Raw genomic sequence first — 20,089 nt, 5'->3', positions numbered from 1 at the left:
ATAATTTCAGGTGGCACAATCTGTTAGCAGCATCAGAAGCACGAAAGCAACGCTTACTTCACATGCTTGAGCAGTTCAAGCAGGTATTGTTATGGCTTTTTCTGAAAAATTAAATTTAACTGTATTTCAAGTTGAAATTTCATTAATTCTTATGTTTCCTCTAGATTGAAGATTTGTTCCTTACTTTTGCTAAGAAAGCTTCTGCTTTCAACAGTTGGTTTGAAAATGCAGAAGAGGATCTTACTGACCCAGTGCGCTGTAATTCCATAGAAGAGATAAGAGTATGTACCTACAACATTTAAAATTTTATTTCTTGCTTGATAATTAAACTATTATGTGTCATTAAATCATGATGAAAGGTCAAGCAAATTCTGGGTGCTAGTTTGTGTATGCCAGTGATATATATATTTCAAAAAAACAAAAACAAACTTGGACTAGTTCATTCACAATAAGAGAAAATTGAAATCCATTATAAATATAATTTATAATCTAACAGATTTTCACTCTTTATTCTGTCTAAAGTGATATTTACAAGCAAAGAAATATTTTCACTGTAAAAATATAGATATTTCAACCTTTTCTTATTTTCTTCTCAACGTATTGACAAATTATCAGACGAAGTACTTCAGCACATTTCCTGTTTCAATATCCGTTCATCTATAACAAGTCTCCAAGTACTTGAAAGGCTGTTGTGAGTAACACTGCATTTAGTATTTAGTGTTGAACTCCCAACTTTGTTCAAAAATTGTATCGTTTGTTCCTATTTGAGCGTCATTCAAAAACCTTCAAGTCTGGCTGTGATAATGCATATCACATTTTTTACCCATTTACATTTTTCCCATGTTTTCGGTCATTTTAATCGTTTTCTTCCCCCATTTTGTTGTTTTTTATTTTCTTGTGCATTCCACGTTTTCCCCGCGTTCCCCCGTTAAATTTCGCACACTTTACGATATCAAATATGTGACTTATTCACTTTTCCCATCATTTAGCTTTTTGTCAATTTTTCAAGCGTCGATCCGATTTTTTGCATCTTCCTGTCGGCCATTAAAATGGCGTAGCGTCCCCTTCCCTTCGTTGTTTGGGCGCCAAACGCACTCATTGGTTCCCGCGCATCGCCGCGTACCCGGATCTGATCGCTCATTTGCCGATTCATTTTTCCACCCCATTTCACTCTACTTGCTGCTCTCGGTCCGCTCGGTCACAATTTCTGCGGCTCCGATTTTTGTTCAACGATGGCGATGATGAAGCATCGGTCCACGGCGTCAGGGCACGGCCGTTGCTCGCCGCGAAATTGTTAAGACCTCAACATGAGGTGAAAGTCTTATTTTTTCATATATGTTTAAAATATAATAATCAAGACCGTTACTTCGTCGCAGCCGAAGATGAGAGCATAGGAGATCCATCACCTGTTTGAATAATGGCGCCGTTTTTGACCAGGTCTTGAATGCCTTTTTTTTCTGAAGTTGAATGCATATGCACTTTATGTTGTTGATTTTTCATATGGCTTTTTGTATTTCTATGATGTTAATGGGGGGATATATGAATTTTATATTTTTAATTTAGTTCAAAAATTTGATGTCAATTCTTATTTTATTAGTTGCATTTATTCTCATGTGTGCATGTGCTTTCAACCATACATTCTTTATTCTATGTTAACTTCTAAGCAGATACGAAGACAGGCACTAGGCATGGTGATCACCAGAACATTTCACTTAGTAAAAAAAAAAACAAATGCGAGGAATACAGACTTAAGAGTTCAAGAATGGAGCTGGGGTTTGTTGCTAAGTTCGTTAAAGATAAAAAAACGGAAAGTTCCCTCGGAGGGTGGAGAAACATTCAAATTGTAATGGACGGAGGATGGACAGTTCATTATGAAGATGGTGGGGTGTAATTCAGGGATGGCTTATTGTTGACGATGTCCGTTGAAGGCCAATGTACGTTGAGACAAAAAAATGGCGCTGGCTGTAATCTCCATGGTGACAACGTTGAGATCGTCCCACGTTTAAAAATGAATCAGGGTAATTTCGAGGTAATTGCGCATCCATGTCGTCACCTCATGCTATGTTGATTATCGAAAGGGTAGTTACTTAAGGGGACGATTCCGGTGCATTCAGCGTGCCGCCAACGGACGCCATGATTCAAACAGGTGATGGATCTCCTATGCTCTCATCTTCGGCTGCGACGAAGTAACGGTCTTGATTATTATATTTTAAACATATATGAAAAAATAAGACTTTCACCTCATGTTGAGGTCTTAACAATTTCGCGGCGAGCAACGGCCGTCCCCTGACGCCGTGGACCGATGCTTCATCATCGCCATCGTTGAACAAAAATCGGAGCCGCAGAAATTGCGACCGAGCGGACCGAGAGCAGCAAGTAGAGTGAAATGGGGTGGAAAAATGAATCGGCAAATGAGCGATCAGATCCGGGTATGCGGCGATTTGCGGGAACCAATGAGTGCGTTTGGCGCCCAAACAACGAAGGGATGGGGACGCTACGCCATTTTAATGGCCGACAGGAAGATGCGAAAAATCGGATCGACGCTTGAAAAATTGACAAAAAGCTAAATGATGGGAAAAGTGAATAAGTCACATATTTGATATCGTAAAGTGTGCGTGGGGGAACGCGGGGAAAACGTGGAATGCACAAAAAAATAAAAAACAACAAAATGGGGGAAGAAAACGATTAAAATGACCGAAAACATGGGAAAAATGTAAATGGGTAAAAAATGTGATATGCATTATCACACTGGCAACTTCATAATTTCCTACTTTGAATGTTATTGCGAACTTATTTTTAAAATTTTCATCTCTGTTTTTTTTGGCAGGGGGGGGGATTTTGTCAGCTAAATTATGATCATTTCTGCAATGAGAAGGACCAGCATTTATCAGAGTAATCTTCACTTTCAAATAATCGAAATCAAAACACTTTTATCATTATTATCAGTTTTTAAATCATTTTTTAAAATAATTGTTTTAAATATTTTAAAACTTTCTGGTGCAGTCCTTTTCAGGAATTCAAGGGTGAGGAAGAAGTGTTCCACAATTAATTCAGAAGAAAGGCACATTTATCGTCATTTGTGCATTAACATTTCTTATGAAATTGACCCACACCACAGTTTTAGGTATAAGTGTTAATAATCAGAAAATCAGTTGTGTTAAAAGAATTTTAATCTGGCAAAGTGTTATTCACCTGAAAATTTTAAAAGTCATAAAAGGAATTTTTTCTTCAATCTCTATTTTTCGCTTAGTGATAAATCAAACAGCGATTTGGGTCAAATTGACCCACTGCGTAGTTCTTGTGTTAAAAGCTAAATTTAGGATGCCCTGTATTTGAAAAATTTCCATCTTGATAATTTATGCAACGTTCACCACTAATATTATATTAAGAATATTAAATAAATAAATAATATTGATTTGCTTCAATTATTTTAAAAAAAAAAATTGTCTTATTTTTCTTTCTAATTGGGCTGCACCTATTCGCTACTAACCATTCGCTGAACTAGTGCAGTCCCTTAATGTGGCATCCAATCTTTCATGTGCCGCCATTAAGGCACGGATGTCGATGGTACAGAGAAGTTTGACTCCTGCTTCCACCAGATGGAGGCACTTGTGCTGTCTTCAGTGCAAAACTGCACTGGGGTTTGATTTTTCTGAGGTCATTTAAAGCCAAACGAAAACCCGAGAGATCTTTTACATGCCATGTAATGATACAGGGTGACGACAGATCAGGGAAATCAGGGAGATCAGGGAACTTTATCACTCAGGGAAAAATCAGGGAATTTTGAAAAAATAACAAAAAATCAGGGAAAATTGATCAAATGAAGAAAAAAAAAAAAATTTTTTTCCTTGCAAAATGAAGTACTTTGATTCCATGCGAATTTTCAGCCTATTATTCGTTTTAAAAAAGTAAAATTAATAAGGTGATTACACATTGCCGAATATTTGTGCATCTTTTTTCCTCAAGGTCAAAGTATTCAATCTTAGGATGAGCTTCCTAAGATTGATTCTGTGTCTGTAAAGTTGTTTATTTTACTTAGCTTGAACTTTTCTTCACCCATTCCATGCTATGTAAAATAAATAACCCTACAGGCAAAGAGGAAGCCATCATTAATGACTTTGCTCCCTTGCTTTTATTCATTGTCTTGAAGTAATTAGCATACTGTTATATCACAATTTCAAGAAAAGATCTTTGTTTTCTCAAATTAATTTAATTGCTAAAATTAATTTGACTTAAAATCAAATTTGTTTTTTTGCCATGTTATTATTCCCTGTTACTTCAGATTACTCGAAGGGTTTTTTTTCCAGACTTTAAAAACTCTTTTATTTTAAAACCATATACATATATATTTTGAAATTAATAATTGTTTTTGAAATGTTGTTTTGTGATGTTGTTTGTAACTAAAGTAATCTAAGATTTTTTTTTCGGCAACTAATGAAATCATTTGAAACCGAGTTGTGTACATAAGTAAATATTTTTCTTATTTTTTAATAGTTAAAATACTGTATTCATTCATTAAAACCTAAGTTCTTAATTAGAGAATAGCTCAATATGACTGGTTGTTGAAAGATTTCAATTTGTTTTACATAAATATGTCTATTCTGCCGTGTGTAGGTAAAGGGCAGAAACTGCAAAGTATTATTTTTTATTTTTGCATTTTTGTCATCTATGGTATGTTACCTTTATTGTATAAGCTCGCTTATTTGGTTTCCGCTGAAAAAAAGGCGAGAAAAAAACGTCTAATTCCAAAATTTTCCCATTGTTAGTACTGAATCCACTACACATTGCTTCAAATATCTCGAAAACTAATTTCTGCAGATACTGCTGTTTACTTGCACACGGTTCAGTATTTTTTACTTAAGTAGAACTACATTGCTTCTTTACTTTAATTCTCACTTGTTAGGTTTGCAGTAACAATTATACTGCTTAAAAGCTCAGTTCAAGATTATTTCCATTTAAAATTTTTAGTTTCATCTTGATTAGATATGCCTTTAAGAATGGTTTTAATAATTTCTCAGAATTCTTATTTTAACTGGTTCCTGGAAGTAAAGTATTTGTTTTAGATTTCCTATAATATTTCTTTGTCAGTAATTTAATAACTATTTTTACCAAAAAAAAGGAGCTTCTTTTCAAAATATATTTTTAATTAACAGCTTAAACCGTTTTAAACACTGCATTTTATTTAATATGCAATGCTTTTCAGGTAGGGTTTAGAAATTAAACCATTATCATTCGTAACGTAAATCAGGGAAATTTAGTGAACTTAATCAGGGAAAAGTCAGGGAACTTTTTTTCCAGTTCCTGTCGCCACCCTGTGATACAGCATGGGCGCTGACAATTTTCTGCCCCTTGAAAAGTATTTTTATAAAATAGAATAAATGATATAATGTTAAGGGCTTTTATTAAAAATATTTGCATTTCCTACAGGAGCTTTCAGCAGGTATTAACTTTTATTTCATATTTATTTTTCTTTTCCAGGCTTTGCGAGAAGCTCATGCACAATTTCAAGAATCTTTAAGTTCTGCACAAGCAGATTTTGAAGTTCTTGCAGCTTTGGACCAACAGATAAAATCATTTAATGTTGGTGCAAATCCGTACACTTGGTTTACTATGGAAGCTTTAGAAGATACATGGCGTAATCTACAGAAGATTATTCATGTAAGTTATCACCTTCTGCATTACTCCTTAGCTCTTTTAAATTGGATACTTTTCTGTAAAAATAGCTGTAATATTTATGCTGAATTTTCTTGATGTTTTAGGTGTTCTTATATTTTTAATTTAATTTGCAGATTTTTTAAATGTATTTTCTGTTGAATTTTGAAGTCATCTTCAATCTTTATAAGTAAAATACTAAAATTACCTCTACTTCAAGAAGAACAAAGGAAGATCAAAATCTTTTTATAGGGTATCATGTTTGCATTTTTTTACTGTAAAAATTAGTTAATACTAAATGTCTTATTAAATTTAAAACAATTTAAAATATGAACAACAATGCTCTAAAAGCACAAAATTTGCAAAAACTACCAATGCGTTCCCAGGCTGACTTTGAAGAACTTGTAACTTAAAAACAACAGATTAAATCATTTAAGGTTAGTGTAAATCCTAGCGCTTGATTTACAATGGAAGCTTTGAAAGATGCATGGCATTGCAAATTTAAAATGTTAATGAAGCGCGAAATTTGCAAATGATTGCAGGCATGTGTTCTGGAGCTGCAAGAAACCTTTTTTCCATGCAAAAATGTTTTGATAGTAGATGGCAGAGATGTATATGTTGTTCTTTTTGTTGAGATCTTAAAGAATTATCTAATAAAATATAATTCTTTCTGAGAGGCCTTTCATAGAAAACTTTAGAAGTTCAATGTTTTCATCTAGATGAAGTTACCAACTGATTTTAGAAAAGTTTAACTTATATATTCCAAATTCAAACCATTTTGTGCAAACATTAAGTGGCATTTAAAATAAAGTAAAAAAATAAAAAGAGACTAGATGCTAAGTATGTTACTTTTTTTATGTTCTACAAAAAAAAAAAAAAAGCTCAAAACCAGACCCCTCCCCTTGTATTGTATGTAGACTTAACTGTTAGTAGATGTGTATGTGTGGTGTGAGATGCCAGATTCATTTTTAAAAATTCTTAACCTTTTAATATTTAAACTCATAACTGTCTAAAATGGATTAAAAGACATGTTAAATTATTATGATCCATAGGAGAGAGATGGAGAGTTGGCAAAAGAAGCTCAAAGACAGGAAGAAAATGATAGATTAAGAGTGGAATTTGCTAAACATGCTAATGCCTTCCACCAATGGCTCACAGACACAAGGTATTTTTTGTGCACTCATATATTATTCTTAAAATTAGCATTTGCCTTTGAAAATGTTGCAAGTTTGTATTTATTTCTTATTTTCCTTTTCATGCAAACTTGAAGAATGTGGCTACTTGATGGGTAAGTCAACATTTTAAACTTCTGTAGTTATCTTTGTTGTGATTATTTTAGCACCAGACTTTTTCTAGTTTTTTTTTTTTTTTTTTTTTAATTCAATACTCTAATTTTTTATATTTTTTCATCCCAAAACAATTTTTTTTTCTTCAAAGCTTCTAAAATAAAGCCTATTGTATAACATACAGGATGTTTACTGCTGTCATTATTTGTAATAAATAAAACAAAAAATACTCTTAAGAACCGTTATAGGAATAATTATTTCATTTCAAGCTCAAGTTCTATGTTATATTTCTTAGATGTCATGCCGGTATGTAATGCCTGCATACAAAATATGTCGGCAATGGTTATAGAAAAATGATCCTTGTATTTTATTTTATTTATTTTAGTTTTTTTGGGGGGGGGGAGGGGGCAGAGCTGAAAAATTGGATTTTTTTTTTTTTTTTGTTTAATCGGTAAATTAAACTTCTTCAAAAGTTAGCCATGACAACCCAAGTGTTTCACTAATGTACATTGTTAATCAAAATTTTGGACCTTTATTGATATTTGGTTATGCATATGGATGAAAAGTTTCAATAATAACTAGCCACCTTCGGCGTCAGGCTTGTGCAAACTACCTGCGGCGGGTTGATGTACACCACCTTTGGGGGTGCACTTTAGTAGCTTCAGCCTTCTTATGGCTGCATGTTTATGCAAAACCCAATTTCCTGAAGTACCGCTGGGATACTTGTTGGGCTTCACTCCGTATTTGCCCCTTTAGCTAGTGAAAGAATTTAAATTGACATTTTTGGGACATAAATTACAGTCCTTTAAAAGAAAAGAAGAAAAAATCATGACATCAAAAAACACATTTTAAGCCGTTCGAAACATCAAAAACATCATTTTTCTTTGCGCATCGAAAACATGCTTTACGATTATTATTAATAAATTCTATCTATTATTGGTGATGGCAGTGATAATAGATTCTATCTTAAATTTTAAAATTAATTGTGCATTTATGTAACTACATTTATACACAATTAATTACAGTAGCTGGATCATGACATAAGATCTCAATACATTCTATCTCTTCTCTTGAATGTACTTTTTCCATTTGTTAAAATTTTCATTTCTGGAAATGGTTCATCTCTCTCTCAAATGCTTTTTTTCTTTAGCAATTATTTTTATTATTCACAATTAAAAATTGTTTAGTTATATTGAGATGTGTTCACAAATCAAACTGAAATGTTTCTCCTGTTTTTAGTTCATCAATGTTAGAAGGCACTGGTTCTTTAGAGGCACAGCTTGAAGCAACTAAAGTAAGTTCAGTACTTACTTGAACTTTCCATATATGTTACGTAAAATTGATTTCAAACAGCGTACTTATTCTGAGTAAGAGTCCTAAAACTGCAATTAAATAGATGTTTATTTACAGCAAGCTTATAGTGGGGTAAAAAAGGAGCCTTCGGGAAAAAAAATTTGAGGATTTCAATTATGTATCCATTGTAAGAGTTGCAGTAGGACAACTCTGACAAAAAGAGCTGAGCAAACTCTATTTTTCTTTTTTTTTATCATTAAAAAACACGGATTCTTCAAGAATCCCAAATGTTTGTTGACCATAGAAGTACTAAGTCTTAAACCTTTGGCCATCAAGACTTTGCCATGCAATTATCAGCAGCGGAATGCTTTACTTTTTGCATGAACAGAGCTAAAACTTGCTTGTTTACAGACAGCAGTATATTTCACTAAGCTATAGTTTTTTCTTCTAATTTGACTGAAAAATGTTATCTTAGTTAATTGTAAAATGTACTTGATCACTTTAAATGCATTAGTTTTTTTTTTTTTTGTCTCCTATGTGGAGAATTTGCCTATTTTACCTCAAGCAATTGCAGTCATCTTTTAATGTGTTTTTAATGTTTCTAAAAGAGAACAATTTTTATAAAAATGAATGCCTGTTTTTTTTTTTTTTTTTTTTTTAATTCAAAAATGGGGAAAATGTTCTGAAGTCTCATGTTAAAAGTTTTTTCTTGGAAATACTTAAAATCTTAAACCTGAGCATCAGACTTTTCATCAAAATAATTGTGATTGTTGGGGTAATAATTATTAATTATGTGTGTAAACATGAAATTCAATTTGCCAAACCTCCTTGATTGTAGCGGAAGGCAGCAGAGGTTAGAGCACGAAGGACTGAACTAAAACAAATAGAAGACCTTGGTGCCTCTTTAGAGGAACATCTTATTTTAGATAATCGGTACACAGAGCATAGCACTGTTGGTTTAGCACAGCAGTGGGATCAGTTAGATCAACTAGGAATGAGAATGCAGCACAATCTAGAGCAACAAATTCAAGCCAGGTAATTTTCATTTTTCTAGATATTTTTTATATTTGTTGCATTGTTTCAAGGGCAAACAATGCTCCTGGACAACTGTTGCCAACTGGCAAATTGCAGTCCAGATCTGGATTGTGATCGGTCAAATATTGGACGCCAGAACTATTTTGAAAGAAAAACTTACACAAGTAAATTACATTAAACTCCCGATTATCTGTGGAATAGGATGGCACAAACTGGATGAGCAAAAAACGCGGAAATCCGAATAATAGGTAAAAAACGATACTAATAGCTAAAAAGTGTGAATAACACCTACACATACATTTAAATTATAGCTAAAAACATGATTGCAATGCATCCACTAACACTGAATGTAAACAATATTTGTAAAAACAAACAATAACGCAATCATAAGTTTAAAAAATATTTAACGAGTTTTTTAAAAAAAATGAAAAGCCTGCGGCTAATCCAAACCGTGGATAATCTGATTGCCGATAATTAGGAGTTTACTGTACTTTGGAATATTCTACCGTAGATAATAATGCCTTTGGTTGCCTAATTACTTTAAAATATTCTTCTGTGGATAACAATACTTTCTGGCAGCAGCATCCTCATCATTAGTTTTAATATACTACTAGTGGCACATGCACGGCTTTGCCCGTAGTTGAAAATTAATAGATCATTGAGTTCACCTGTATATTTACAAATAATGGATGACTAATTTTCCGCCGATTGGCTTTGTTCATTCGCTCTCCCATTCCACGTCATGCTAATTTCATAATTTACTCGTCCATCTTATGATAATTTTGCTCCGGAAAATGTTCTTAAAATTGAAATAGAAAAAGAACAAAATCGCATTTTCGAAAAATCACTTTGAGGTGCACACCCCTATGCTACAAACTAACTTTGTGCCAAATTTCATGAAAATCGGCCGAACGGTCTAGGCGCTATGTGCGTCACAGACATCCAGACAGAGACTTTGAGCTTTATTATTAGTAACTAGTGGCACCTGCACGGCTTCGCCCGTAATAGAAAAATTAAAGGTCTTTTGGTTTGCCTGTATATTTACAAATAATGTATGGTGAATTTTCTCGCCAATTGGCTTGTACCGACGTTACAATTCCACGTTATGATAATTTCATATCTCGCCAATTGGCTTGTGCCCATGTTACGGTTCCACGTTATGATAATTTCGTAATTTATGATAGTTTTTTTCTTAAAATTGGAATAGAAAAAGAACCACATCAAATTTTCGAAAAATCGCTTTGAGGTGCACACCCCCATGCTACAAACTAACTTTGTGCCAAATTTCATGAAAATCGGCCGAACGGTCTAGGCGCTATGCGCGTCACAGACATCTAGACATCCAGACATAGAGACTTTCAGCTTTATTATTAGTAAAGAAGATAGTTAAAATGAACCTAACCTGCCAGTATTGTGAAGGCAATGCAGATCCTAATCACAATCATTGCAACATTGTCAGGGTAGGTTTCCCCAAACTATGGATTTCAAGTTCATCGTGTTATCTAAATTATTAATTGACTAATTTGAGCCATTTACTTGGCTATCATGTAAGGTTCATATACATTAAGGAACCTTTTGAAAAAACAAATATTGCTCAAAACTTATGGTGCTCACCTTAAACACATTCTTTGCATAAACAAACTGCTCCTTGCGTGAACCTCTGTTGCAGAATCTCAAGACCATAAATGTCTCCCATTCTTTGAATGCAAAAATGCTTATGGATTGTATTTAATATTAATTTGGAAGTGAAAATTAAAATCAAATATTTTAAGGTAAGGTCAGTTGGGGTAAGTGCGGTCTTGGGGCAAGTGCGGCTTAGGTTAATAATCAGACACCGGGAATATCTGCAAGACTGCTGCCGTCTGGGTAGCTTGGTAAACGTTATTACTTTGCAATGCGTGCGTTAGATTGCGCTACTTGAATGGTAACTCTACTCCCTCCCTGGTTTCCTAACTTTTCTCAATCTCACTACAGTGCCATGTTGTTATGGTTCGCGAAATAATAGTTTCTTCTGTTGTTGTTCTCACTTTTTCGTGCTTCCAAAACCTAAGTACAACTGTTCCATGTCTACTTTTCGTATTTTTAAAGCTGAGATTCATTATTTTTTACTTTAAAATCAATTAATTTTATGGCTGCACTTGCCCCAGAAAATTATACGACTGGGAAAGTGCGGCCCGAAAAAAGGGGCAAGTGCAGCCTCGCATTTTTTGGGGCTGTACTTTCTTATTAATCTGGCAATGTTCTTTTATGACAGATATAATTTGCTTGCAACGATTTAATGAAGCAATGTAATTTTTTTAACCCTGCATCATTGTCTAACTAACAATAAGTGTCACTAGTCTAGATTGCTCCAATTTTTTTTATATTTTTAGTAAAAATTGTGCGGAATTACAAAAGAATAACGTCAAAAGCCGGCTCCTGAATTCGGGAGGAACTTTCTGCTGCTTTAGAAGCGATACGTTCAGGTACCCTAGCCTGTAAAGGTGCGAGTCGGCATTTCAAAATATCGCGTGCAACATTACAGGATCATTTGAAAGGTCGGTGTGGAGTGAAGTCCAAAGCGATGGGCCGACCACCTGCAATATCTGTTGCAATACATGTTTGCCGACAATCTGAGGCACTGACGTTAGCGAGATCCATGACGACGACATTGTATCAATCCTTCCAAATCCCTCTTCAGATCGTAGAGGAAATTTGATATTCCAAGTAACGATTTCAGAATATAATATAAACTAAATTATTAATTACTATACTAAGTGTACTTATACAAAAAAATATGTTCAAGTTCGCCAAAGACATGTTACCTTTTGTCAGTTGTATAGTTACCTTTTGTATTATTAAGTTAATATTTTATAAGTTCATTGATATTCAAGTTTTAAAGATTATTCCTTGATATGCAAGTTTTGTTTTTGTTTTTTTTAGCTTATTAGCATAATAAAAGTTATCTTTCATGTTCCTTATTTAATTTAAGATAAAAACTTCATAATTTTGTTTAATAATCCATTGTTCCTTGAACGTTCTTCACTTTACATTGACAGGTTTCGTTAGGAAAAATGTAATTACTTCCCAATGAATAGGTGAAAATAAAAATAAAAAAATCGTTTTTAATTAGGAAAAAATACTCTATTGATTGCACTTGCCCCTTATTTTCTCAAACGGTTTTTTTAAAAAATTCAGATGGGTGATGCTCTTGCCCCACTTTTATTGAGAAAGTGCGGCCCTAGAGCACAATAGTTTAAATATTTTTTTTCATCTTTTTATCTGCAATGATTTTAACAGGCTCATGTCTTGGGAAACACACTAAAACAGGTAACATACGAAATAAAAATTAAAAAATTTGTATCAAGTCTTGTAATGTCTAGGCCTTAATGAAGTCGAACTGTACAATTTAAGGGCTGCACTTCCCCCAACTCACCTTATATAATTTTTTTCTCCCTTGACCTCGATGAAAATTTTTCAAAAGTACCCAGACCTCTACTTGCTGACCCCTGCTCCAGGATATTTGGGCCTATTTTAAACTTGATGAAACTTTTTTTTACACAGCAAAAATATAAATTTAAAAAAAAACTACTCCAAGGAACCAGTAACTATAAGATTTTACTGGTCCAAAATGCATTGTGCATGCATCCTAAACATTTCTAATTGTAGTAATTTTGTTGTAATCTCTTAAGTATTATAATGAGCACTGTTCTTAATTTTATGAAACTTTTTTGTTTGATGTGATGTTTTAACTCACATTTAAATGCTTATAATTCTTTATTATTTCTATTGTAATGTACAGAATGGTGTACATACTATTTTTTGTCTTAGTGTATTTAACGATGTATTTTTTCATTTAATCATAAAGAAACTTTATCTAGATTTTTAAACACTTGTCATGACCATGTTATCGTAACTCTGCCGATCAAATAAGTTTTTAAAATGTCATCTTGTTTAATTTCATTTTCTATTTTTGAATTAAAAGCAGCGTTGAATTGTTAAATAATAAATCCAAATCCATTGTTTATCACAAAGAACCACACTACCACACATTTGGCATAGACTTGCCAAGTTTAGGAAACTTTGTAAAATGTTTGCTTAATCTAACTCATAACATATGATTTTTAACTCCAAACGGAAGATGCTATAAAGAAAATGTTCTACGTGTACTTGGCCATTCTTGGCAAGAAATAAATCTTTCTTTGACGATTATTACGAAAATCTTTAGAACTCAAAATAAACAGTAATAATATTTTCTTCTGTTGCCAAATACAAAAAATAGGAAACTGAACTTATTTAAAAGAGGTAAAATTAAACTGGAGTTCCGACATTAAATCTAAGAATCAAGAAAAGCCTCGTTGTAAAAAAATACTTTTTTCTGGATAAAAAGTACCCTATGTTCTATTCTGCATCTCTGACAATGTCTATAAATAATTTCATGATGGTCAGTTGAGTAGTTAAGGCATAAAAGAATCACAAACAAACAAATATATAAACAAACACAGTAGTCACCTTTGCATTTATGATATTAGTAAGGATTGAGTGAGTGTATGTTTTTATGTACTGTCAATATAGTACGACATTCCCTGTGATTTGATATCAATGTTTTCATACTTATTTATAGCTCAAAATTTTCAAGCTTTATGTGCTAACTATGTAGATATTGTATACGTTAAATCACTCATATATTTGTTTTGTTTAGGAACCAAAGTGGTGTGTCAGAAGATGCTCTTAAAGAATTTAGCATGATGTTCAAGTAAGATATCTCCTAACTTTTCTTTCAAAAATCTTATGCATATGAAAATATCTTTTTACTAAGAACTGTTGCAATAAATGTTTAGTTATTTCTTTTTATTATGAAATGTATTGTATTTTATTTAATCATATTTACATTTAACTCGTTTTTACTTTCAGCATGGTTCATAGATTCCTTCAAAACTCCTTCATTTAAAATTTGCCCTTTATTTTTGAAATGGCTCTTCAAACTCCTGCATTTTAGTTTGTTTCTTCAAAACTTTATTTTTTTGTTAAAGACCAGGGGTCTGGCCAGAGGAAATTTGGGTCCGTTAACAGACCCTTCATAAAAATTGGATCAACCAAAACGGACCTTTCACAAAATCCTGAATCACCAAAACGGACCCTTCACAAAATTCTGATAAACAAGAACGGATCTTTCACAAATTGTTTATGAAAGAGCAAATCTGAAGGCAAAATAACGCATATTTCCATGTATAAAACTGATAATTTTTGAGACCTTTTTTAAAGTCAAATTAGAGGGATCATCTTATACAAAATCTGCTAATTTTGCAAAGAATAAAAATTGGCACTTTTGTGATGCTCCTGCAAGCAATAAATAATTGCTAACTGCCAAATAAATATAGTGCTTGTTTGTTTCTTGGAAATAAATTAACAGCTGAAAATAAGTTTGGTTTTAGATAATTTTGTTTGTTTTATCACAGCTAATTAGCAGTGGTGATCTTGCGAACTTAATTTGAAAAGGTGTTGATAAGCACTTTTCTCCCCGCTCATGATTATATACAAGCGAAATGAACTTAGAACTGCAAAGAGATAGTAAGGGTGGGGAAAAAATATGATCGCTTCAGATATGGTTACCAGCTTCAAAATTATTGCCATTTAGCATCTGGCGTTAAACCTTTATGACTTGATCAGAAAATAGTCTCATCATTTTACCAGCTTGTCAATATTTGCGTTTTTATGGTGTGGTGCGATGTTTAAGTGTTATTTTGGGGGAAAATTGTATGGGTTTGATTTTTCGATGCTAACAAGGATAATTAACTTTAAATAAACTCTTTTACTTACCGTTTGTTTTTTCTTTTAATGTCTACATTTTGAAAAATGCAATCTTTTAACATCCGATATGAGAATCATATTTTGTTCTTTTTTCAAACTAACTTCGCTTTATTAAGATGCAAGTAAATGGAAAGTCTCTTTATTTTTGTTAGAACGCTCATTTCAAGTTTTTAAAGCAAAATTCCATTTTCTTTTGTAAGTCAAAAATTAAAATGCTGAATGATAGGTTTATTTATTTATTTTTTTGCTTAAACTATGTCTACAGATATCAATGATATGTTTATCATAGGACTCTAAAATGCAATTTTAAAATAATTTTATCAAAAATATTTTTTTTACAAGCCGTTTTTATACTTTTGATGCGTTTACTTTGAGAATTGCGATCTCTTTGCATCCGCTGTGGGAATCCGACTTTTCGAATTTTTGATGTTTAGTACGCTTTGTTAAAAGGTAAAGAAATAAAATCCCTTTTTATTTTTGTTAAAATAACAGAATTTATAAGTTTTAAAAGAAATTCTTGCTTTTTAAGAGTGTTTTGGGTCAAAAAGTTAAATGCTGAACCCTTGTCTGAATTTTATTTATTTATTTATTTTTTTTTTGTTACAATTATTTTAGATGCTGTACAGAAATATTTCTAGTATAATTTAACATAATGTAGAAAGGTAGATAAATGTTTATACTTAAGAGAGTGATGCGCCCCCCCCCCCCCTTAAACACTAGAAAAACACCCCAAAAGGATATTCTCAACATAAGAGGAAAACACTCAACTTTAAGTTTAAATAATGCAGTTTGTGCCATCTCTAAATTCTAAAATTACGTTTTTCGTTTTTTTTTTTCTTTTTTTTTCTTTTTTTTTTTTCTTTGCAAAATATTTCAACTCTTCTTAAAATACACCGCCAGCTCAGTTATTCCATCTGAGGAATGCAGTTTCGTGTTTTTTAGCACTCATCAGCACAGAATAGGAATCACATGAGCTGGAGGCGAAAAATCTCTTAAAGGAACCAAGAGAGCTAAACAAACTGGTAGCTAATGCAGAATTAGCATACCAGATGAGCGACCGCAACACAGAAATCTCTTAAGAGATTTTTCGCCTCCAGCTCATGTGATTCCTATTCCGTATTGATAAGTGCTAAAAAGCCCGAAACTACAGTCCTCGGATAGAATAACTGAGCTGGCAGTGTATTTTAAGTATTTCTGCCTTAGCCCTAGCTTTAGGGCTGTAACTTACTACAAAATTTCGACTTTTCACAAAATTAATTCTTTTTTCATAAAATTATTTGACTTTTCACAAAAAATGAACCCTGTGAAAAATCCTGGACAGACCCCTGAAGACTACATAATCTTTTATGAGAGTTATTTAATTTTCTGGCTTTTCAAATTAAACAAGTATTACTTTTGACTTTCCCTATTGCAGAGTTGGCAATTTTCTCAATTTTCAAATCCTTTGAATTTTCAGTTACTTAGTTACGCTGGTTGATGAAATTAGAGTTTCCAAACAACTGATCATTGCATTAATCCAGATTAGTATCTCTCTAGATTTCCCTTCAATTTGCACCTTGAAATCTGCTGCAAATTCTGTAGATTGAAGGAATTCAATATTTTTTTTTAAGTGCCTGCATTTCATTTTTTATTGTCCACTGCTTTTTAGACCTTCCATTTCTCAAATAAATGCAGGGAATGAGAACTTGATTGCGTTTGGTACTTTTTTCTTTGCAAAAATATAAAAACACATCTTCTCCAGCCATTAATGAATAAGTCATTAAAAATATCAAATTGTAATAACTTTTAATCTATACTGAAATTGGTTCCTATGGGGAAAATATCCTGCTAAACCATGGGGAAAATATCTGAGCACCCAGCCTTCCCTTAAAATTTTGCATATGGACACCCATGTGTAGCATACTTAGTATGTGACAAAACTTAGAGAACAATTGGTCTTTTTTTTCCTCGAGAAATTCATATATTAAATATTCGTGTTGGATTTAATAACAATTTTGACGTGGGTCAAGTAGTCTGTCAAAATCTTATTTTTGTCCTCTAAATCTCCTAATTTCTACATTTGAGTATAAACCCTGTAAGAGAGACTTAATATTCATTTTATTTGTTAGTTGTAAAATAAATTATAGCAACTTGACTAAAACGTTTATGTATGCCACTATATTGTGGGATGTTGTAAATGAAAAATTTATCAGAGTAAACTTGCTTCATCTAATTCTCAATATTCAAATTGATGAATCGATAGCTTATGCTGTTTTGATTAGTTAATGTTTTAAGCCCTATATTGGATTCCAACAGTTTGAGAAAGATTTTTCTGATTGCTCTTTAAACTGTTATCCTAACTTCCTTAATAATTTTACTTAAATCAAATAATTGATTTATATTTGCAATTTAAGGACACATTCATTCAACTAAGTATAAAAGTTGCAATGTATTAATTTTTCATTATACCTTTGTTTTAAATTCTTTTCTCTTAATATTAAATGTTTAAAAAAAAATTAAGACTTAAAAATTCATTTATTTTTAATTTTTTTATGATGTAAAGTGTTTTTTTTTATTTTATTTCCTTTTAGGCATTTCGATAAAGAAAAATCTGGTAGACTCAACCACTTCCAATTTAAGAGTTGCCTTCGAGCTCTTGGATATGATCTTCCAATGGTTGAAGAAGGGCAACCAGATCCTGAATTTGAAGCAATACTAAATATTGTCGACCCTAATCGTGATGGTTATGTGTCTCTACAAGAATACATGGCTTTTATGATATCCCGTGAAACAGAGAACGTTAGGTCCAGTGAAGAAGTTGAAAATGCCTTCCGTGCAATTACATCTGGAGAAAGACCATATGTTACAGCTGAAGAGCTTTATGCAGTAAGTTTTAATTGAACATTATTTTTCCTTGCTTTTCTTTACATTAAGTGCAATAAATTGAAATATTTTATTACAATCAACTCCCGATTATCTGCGGCCTTTCACACTTTCAAAAAAAAAATCTTTCTGAAGATTATTACTGAATGAAGATGGATGCACACATTTTAACTAAGTGCACAATGTTTTTTTTAAACATTCTTATTGCTTTCTTCCCTCCTTCCTTTCCTGCTTGCATGATTTGCTCGCATATCTGTGTAATCCGTTTTGCAATAATTCTTCCCTCCTTCCTTTCCTGCTTGCATGATTTGCTCGCATATCTGTGTAATCCGTTTTGCAATAATGAACAATGCTTCTCTAGCTTTTACATGCACTTTTATTGTTTTAGCTCCAAAATGTATGCGAGTGTTATTTATCTTTTTAAGCACAATTTGCATACTCTAGCATTGTTTTTACCCAATTTTTGGATTATCCACAAATTCGCTTATCCGTTGTTAGCGTGCCACCTCATTCCACTGATAATTGGGAGTTCACTGCAGCTTTATAGGACAATGAGATTTTGTATTTTAGTTGTCAAAATAATTAAATTAAAACCTTAGACTTGCATTTTCAAATGACTTCATGTAATCTTTAAAAGTTTTAGAATTGAACATGTATATTTAATAAAGTGCAGATCATTTTTCTAAATTATCTTTCTTTTTTCCCCCACCATAGAATCTTACAAAAGAAATGGCAGACTACTGCCTGTCTCGAATGAAACCATATGAAGATAAAAGTGGAAGAACAATTCCTGGAGCATATGACTACATAGATTTTACTCGTACACTTTTTCAAAATTAAGAACTGTTCATAACGCTTTCATCGCACTCTACTTCACCGGTCTTCATTTTGTAATTATTCCTTTTGCTTTTTAGGATGGAAAAATTTCATCTCTATTGTTTTTCATGTTTTATTGATTGGAATGTTATTATCTTAGACTCTTTTATACTTTACTAGCTTTAAGATTATAGATATAGATATTATATTTATTGGTTGAGATTATAATTTAGATTCATATCATAATTAAAGCACTTTTTAATGAAAAAACTATTTTATGCTTGATGGGCGTACGCAACTATAAAGCTCCTGTGGTAAATATTTTGTAAATGTTGATTAAAGTATTAAAGATCTCAGATGGCTCTAAGGTTTCTTGGTGTTTATCTTTTGATACATTGAAAGAATTCGTGAAAATTTATGTTTAAAGAAATAATTATTATGAAATAAATTTAGAATTGAAAGGAAAAAAAAAACACATTGGTGGTAAGTATTAGTAAGTTCAAGTGAAACTCGTTTGAATTGTTACTTTCAGGACTTTTAGTGAATTCCCAGAGTCCTAAACTTAAAAGTTGTCCCTTTTTTCACAAAATTAGTCCTTAAGCCCCCTCCCCCTCCTTTTTTTTAAAAAAAGTTCTGTACTAGAAAAATTACAGGATGAAAAGACGCCTGAGGAAGCATCTTTTGTTGGATGTTTTCTCATCCATAAAGTTGCTTCTTTCACATTGAAAAGAGAATGGGTGCACAGTTTTCTACAGATTTCTGTGATTTAATGTCAGAATATTTCCTTTTACTTCAAAGCAAGGGTTCATAAAATAAATTATGCATTCTCGAATAGGCAATTAAACTGGCAGTAAATTTTCAGTTAAGAACCATTTTTAGGGTCATAAACATGCCATACTGTAATGTGGTAACATCTGATCCCTCTCCATGTTTGATGAGGAAGCAATATTCCCAACAAAATCAAACTTACACATGCAAAAACTCAACGACCATCCCAATGTCTGAATTATTCCAAAAGCAAAGCAAAGAGCGAAAATTGAAAGTTACTTTAAAAGCCTTGCTTGAATTAATTACAAATATTTTATTTGTTAACAAACATAAGATGGCAACAGTTAAAAATTTTAAATCATTGAGATAATATTTCCGATCATTTCCATACAATTAAAATCACGAGAAATACGCAGACGACAATCTATTACGATTTATCTTTCTTATTGTTGCATTAATAAGGCTATTTTTATTCAAAAAAAAAATTAATTCTAATTTGAATTCCGAAACTTTGAATTCAAATTATGTTTTTCGCAATCACGAGTTGCGACAAGACCCTACTGATTAGAGTTATTGTTTCTAGAAAC

The 20,089-nt window shown here is 32.4% G+C and overlaps 1 protein-coding gene across 2 annotated transcripts in view; it reads left to right on the top strand.

Annotated features, from left to right (window-relative positions):
• Positions 1 to 19,096, top strand: part of LOC129225834 (spectrin alpha chain-like) — an 82,802-nt gene extending 63,706 nt beyond the window's left edge. For both annotated transcript variants that reach the window (XM_054860353.1, XM_054860352.1), the window contains 10 exons: positions 11 to 83; positions 165 to 281; positions 5,479 to 5,658; positions 6,705 to 6,817; positions 6,923 to 6,940; positions 8,178 to 8,232; positions 9,070 to 9,266; positions 13,948 to 14,001; positions 17,627 to 17,921; positions 18,633 to 19,096. In XM_054860353.1, the coding sequence (XP_054716328.1) occupies positions 11 to 83; positions 165 to 281; positions 5,479 to 5,658; positions 6,705 to 6,817; positions 6,923 to 6,940; positions 8,178 to 8,232; positions 9,070 to 9,266; positions 13,948 to 14,001; positions 17,627 to 17,921; positions 18,633 to 18,758 (1,228 nt within the window). In that variant the 3' untranslated portion in view covers positions 18,759 to 19,096. The remainder of the gene's footprint in view (positions 1 to 10; positions 84 to 164; positions 282 to 5,478; positions 5,659 to 6,704; positions 6,818 to 6,922; positions 6,941 to 8,177; positions 8,233 to 9,069; positions 9,267 to 13,947; positions 14,002 to 17,626; positions 17,922 to 18,632) is intronic.
• Positions 19,097 to 20,089: the final 993 nt, after the last annotated feature.

This window comes from Uloborus diversus, chromosome 7 (genome assembly GCF_026930045.1).
Source record: "Uloborus diversus isolate 005 chromosome 7, Udiv.v.3.1, whole genome shotgun sequence".
NCBI lineage: Eukaryota > Metazoa > Arthropoda > Arachnida > Araneae > Uloboridae > Uloborus > Uloborus diversus.
The sequence above is the reverse complement of the archived record's forward strand: the minus strand, read 5'-3'. Positions and strand labels throughout refer to the sequence as shown.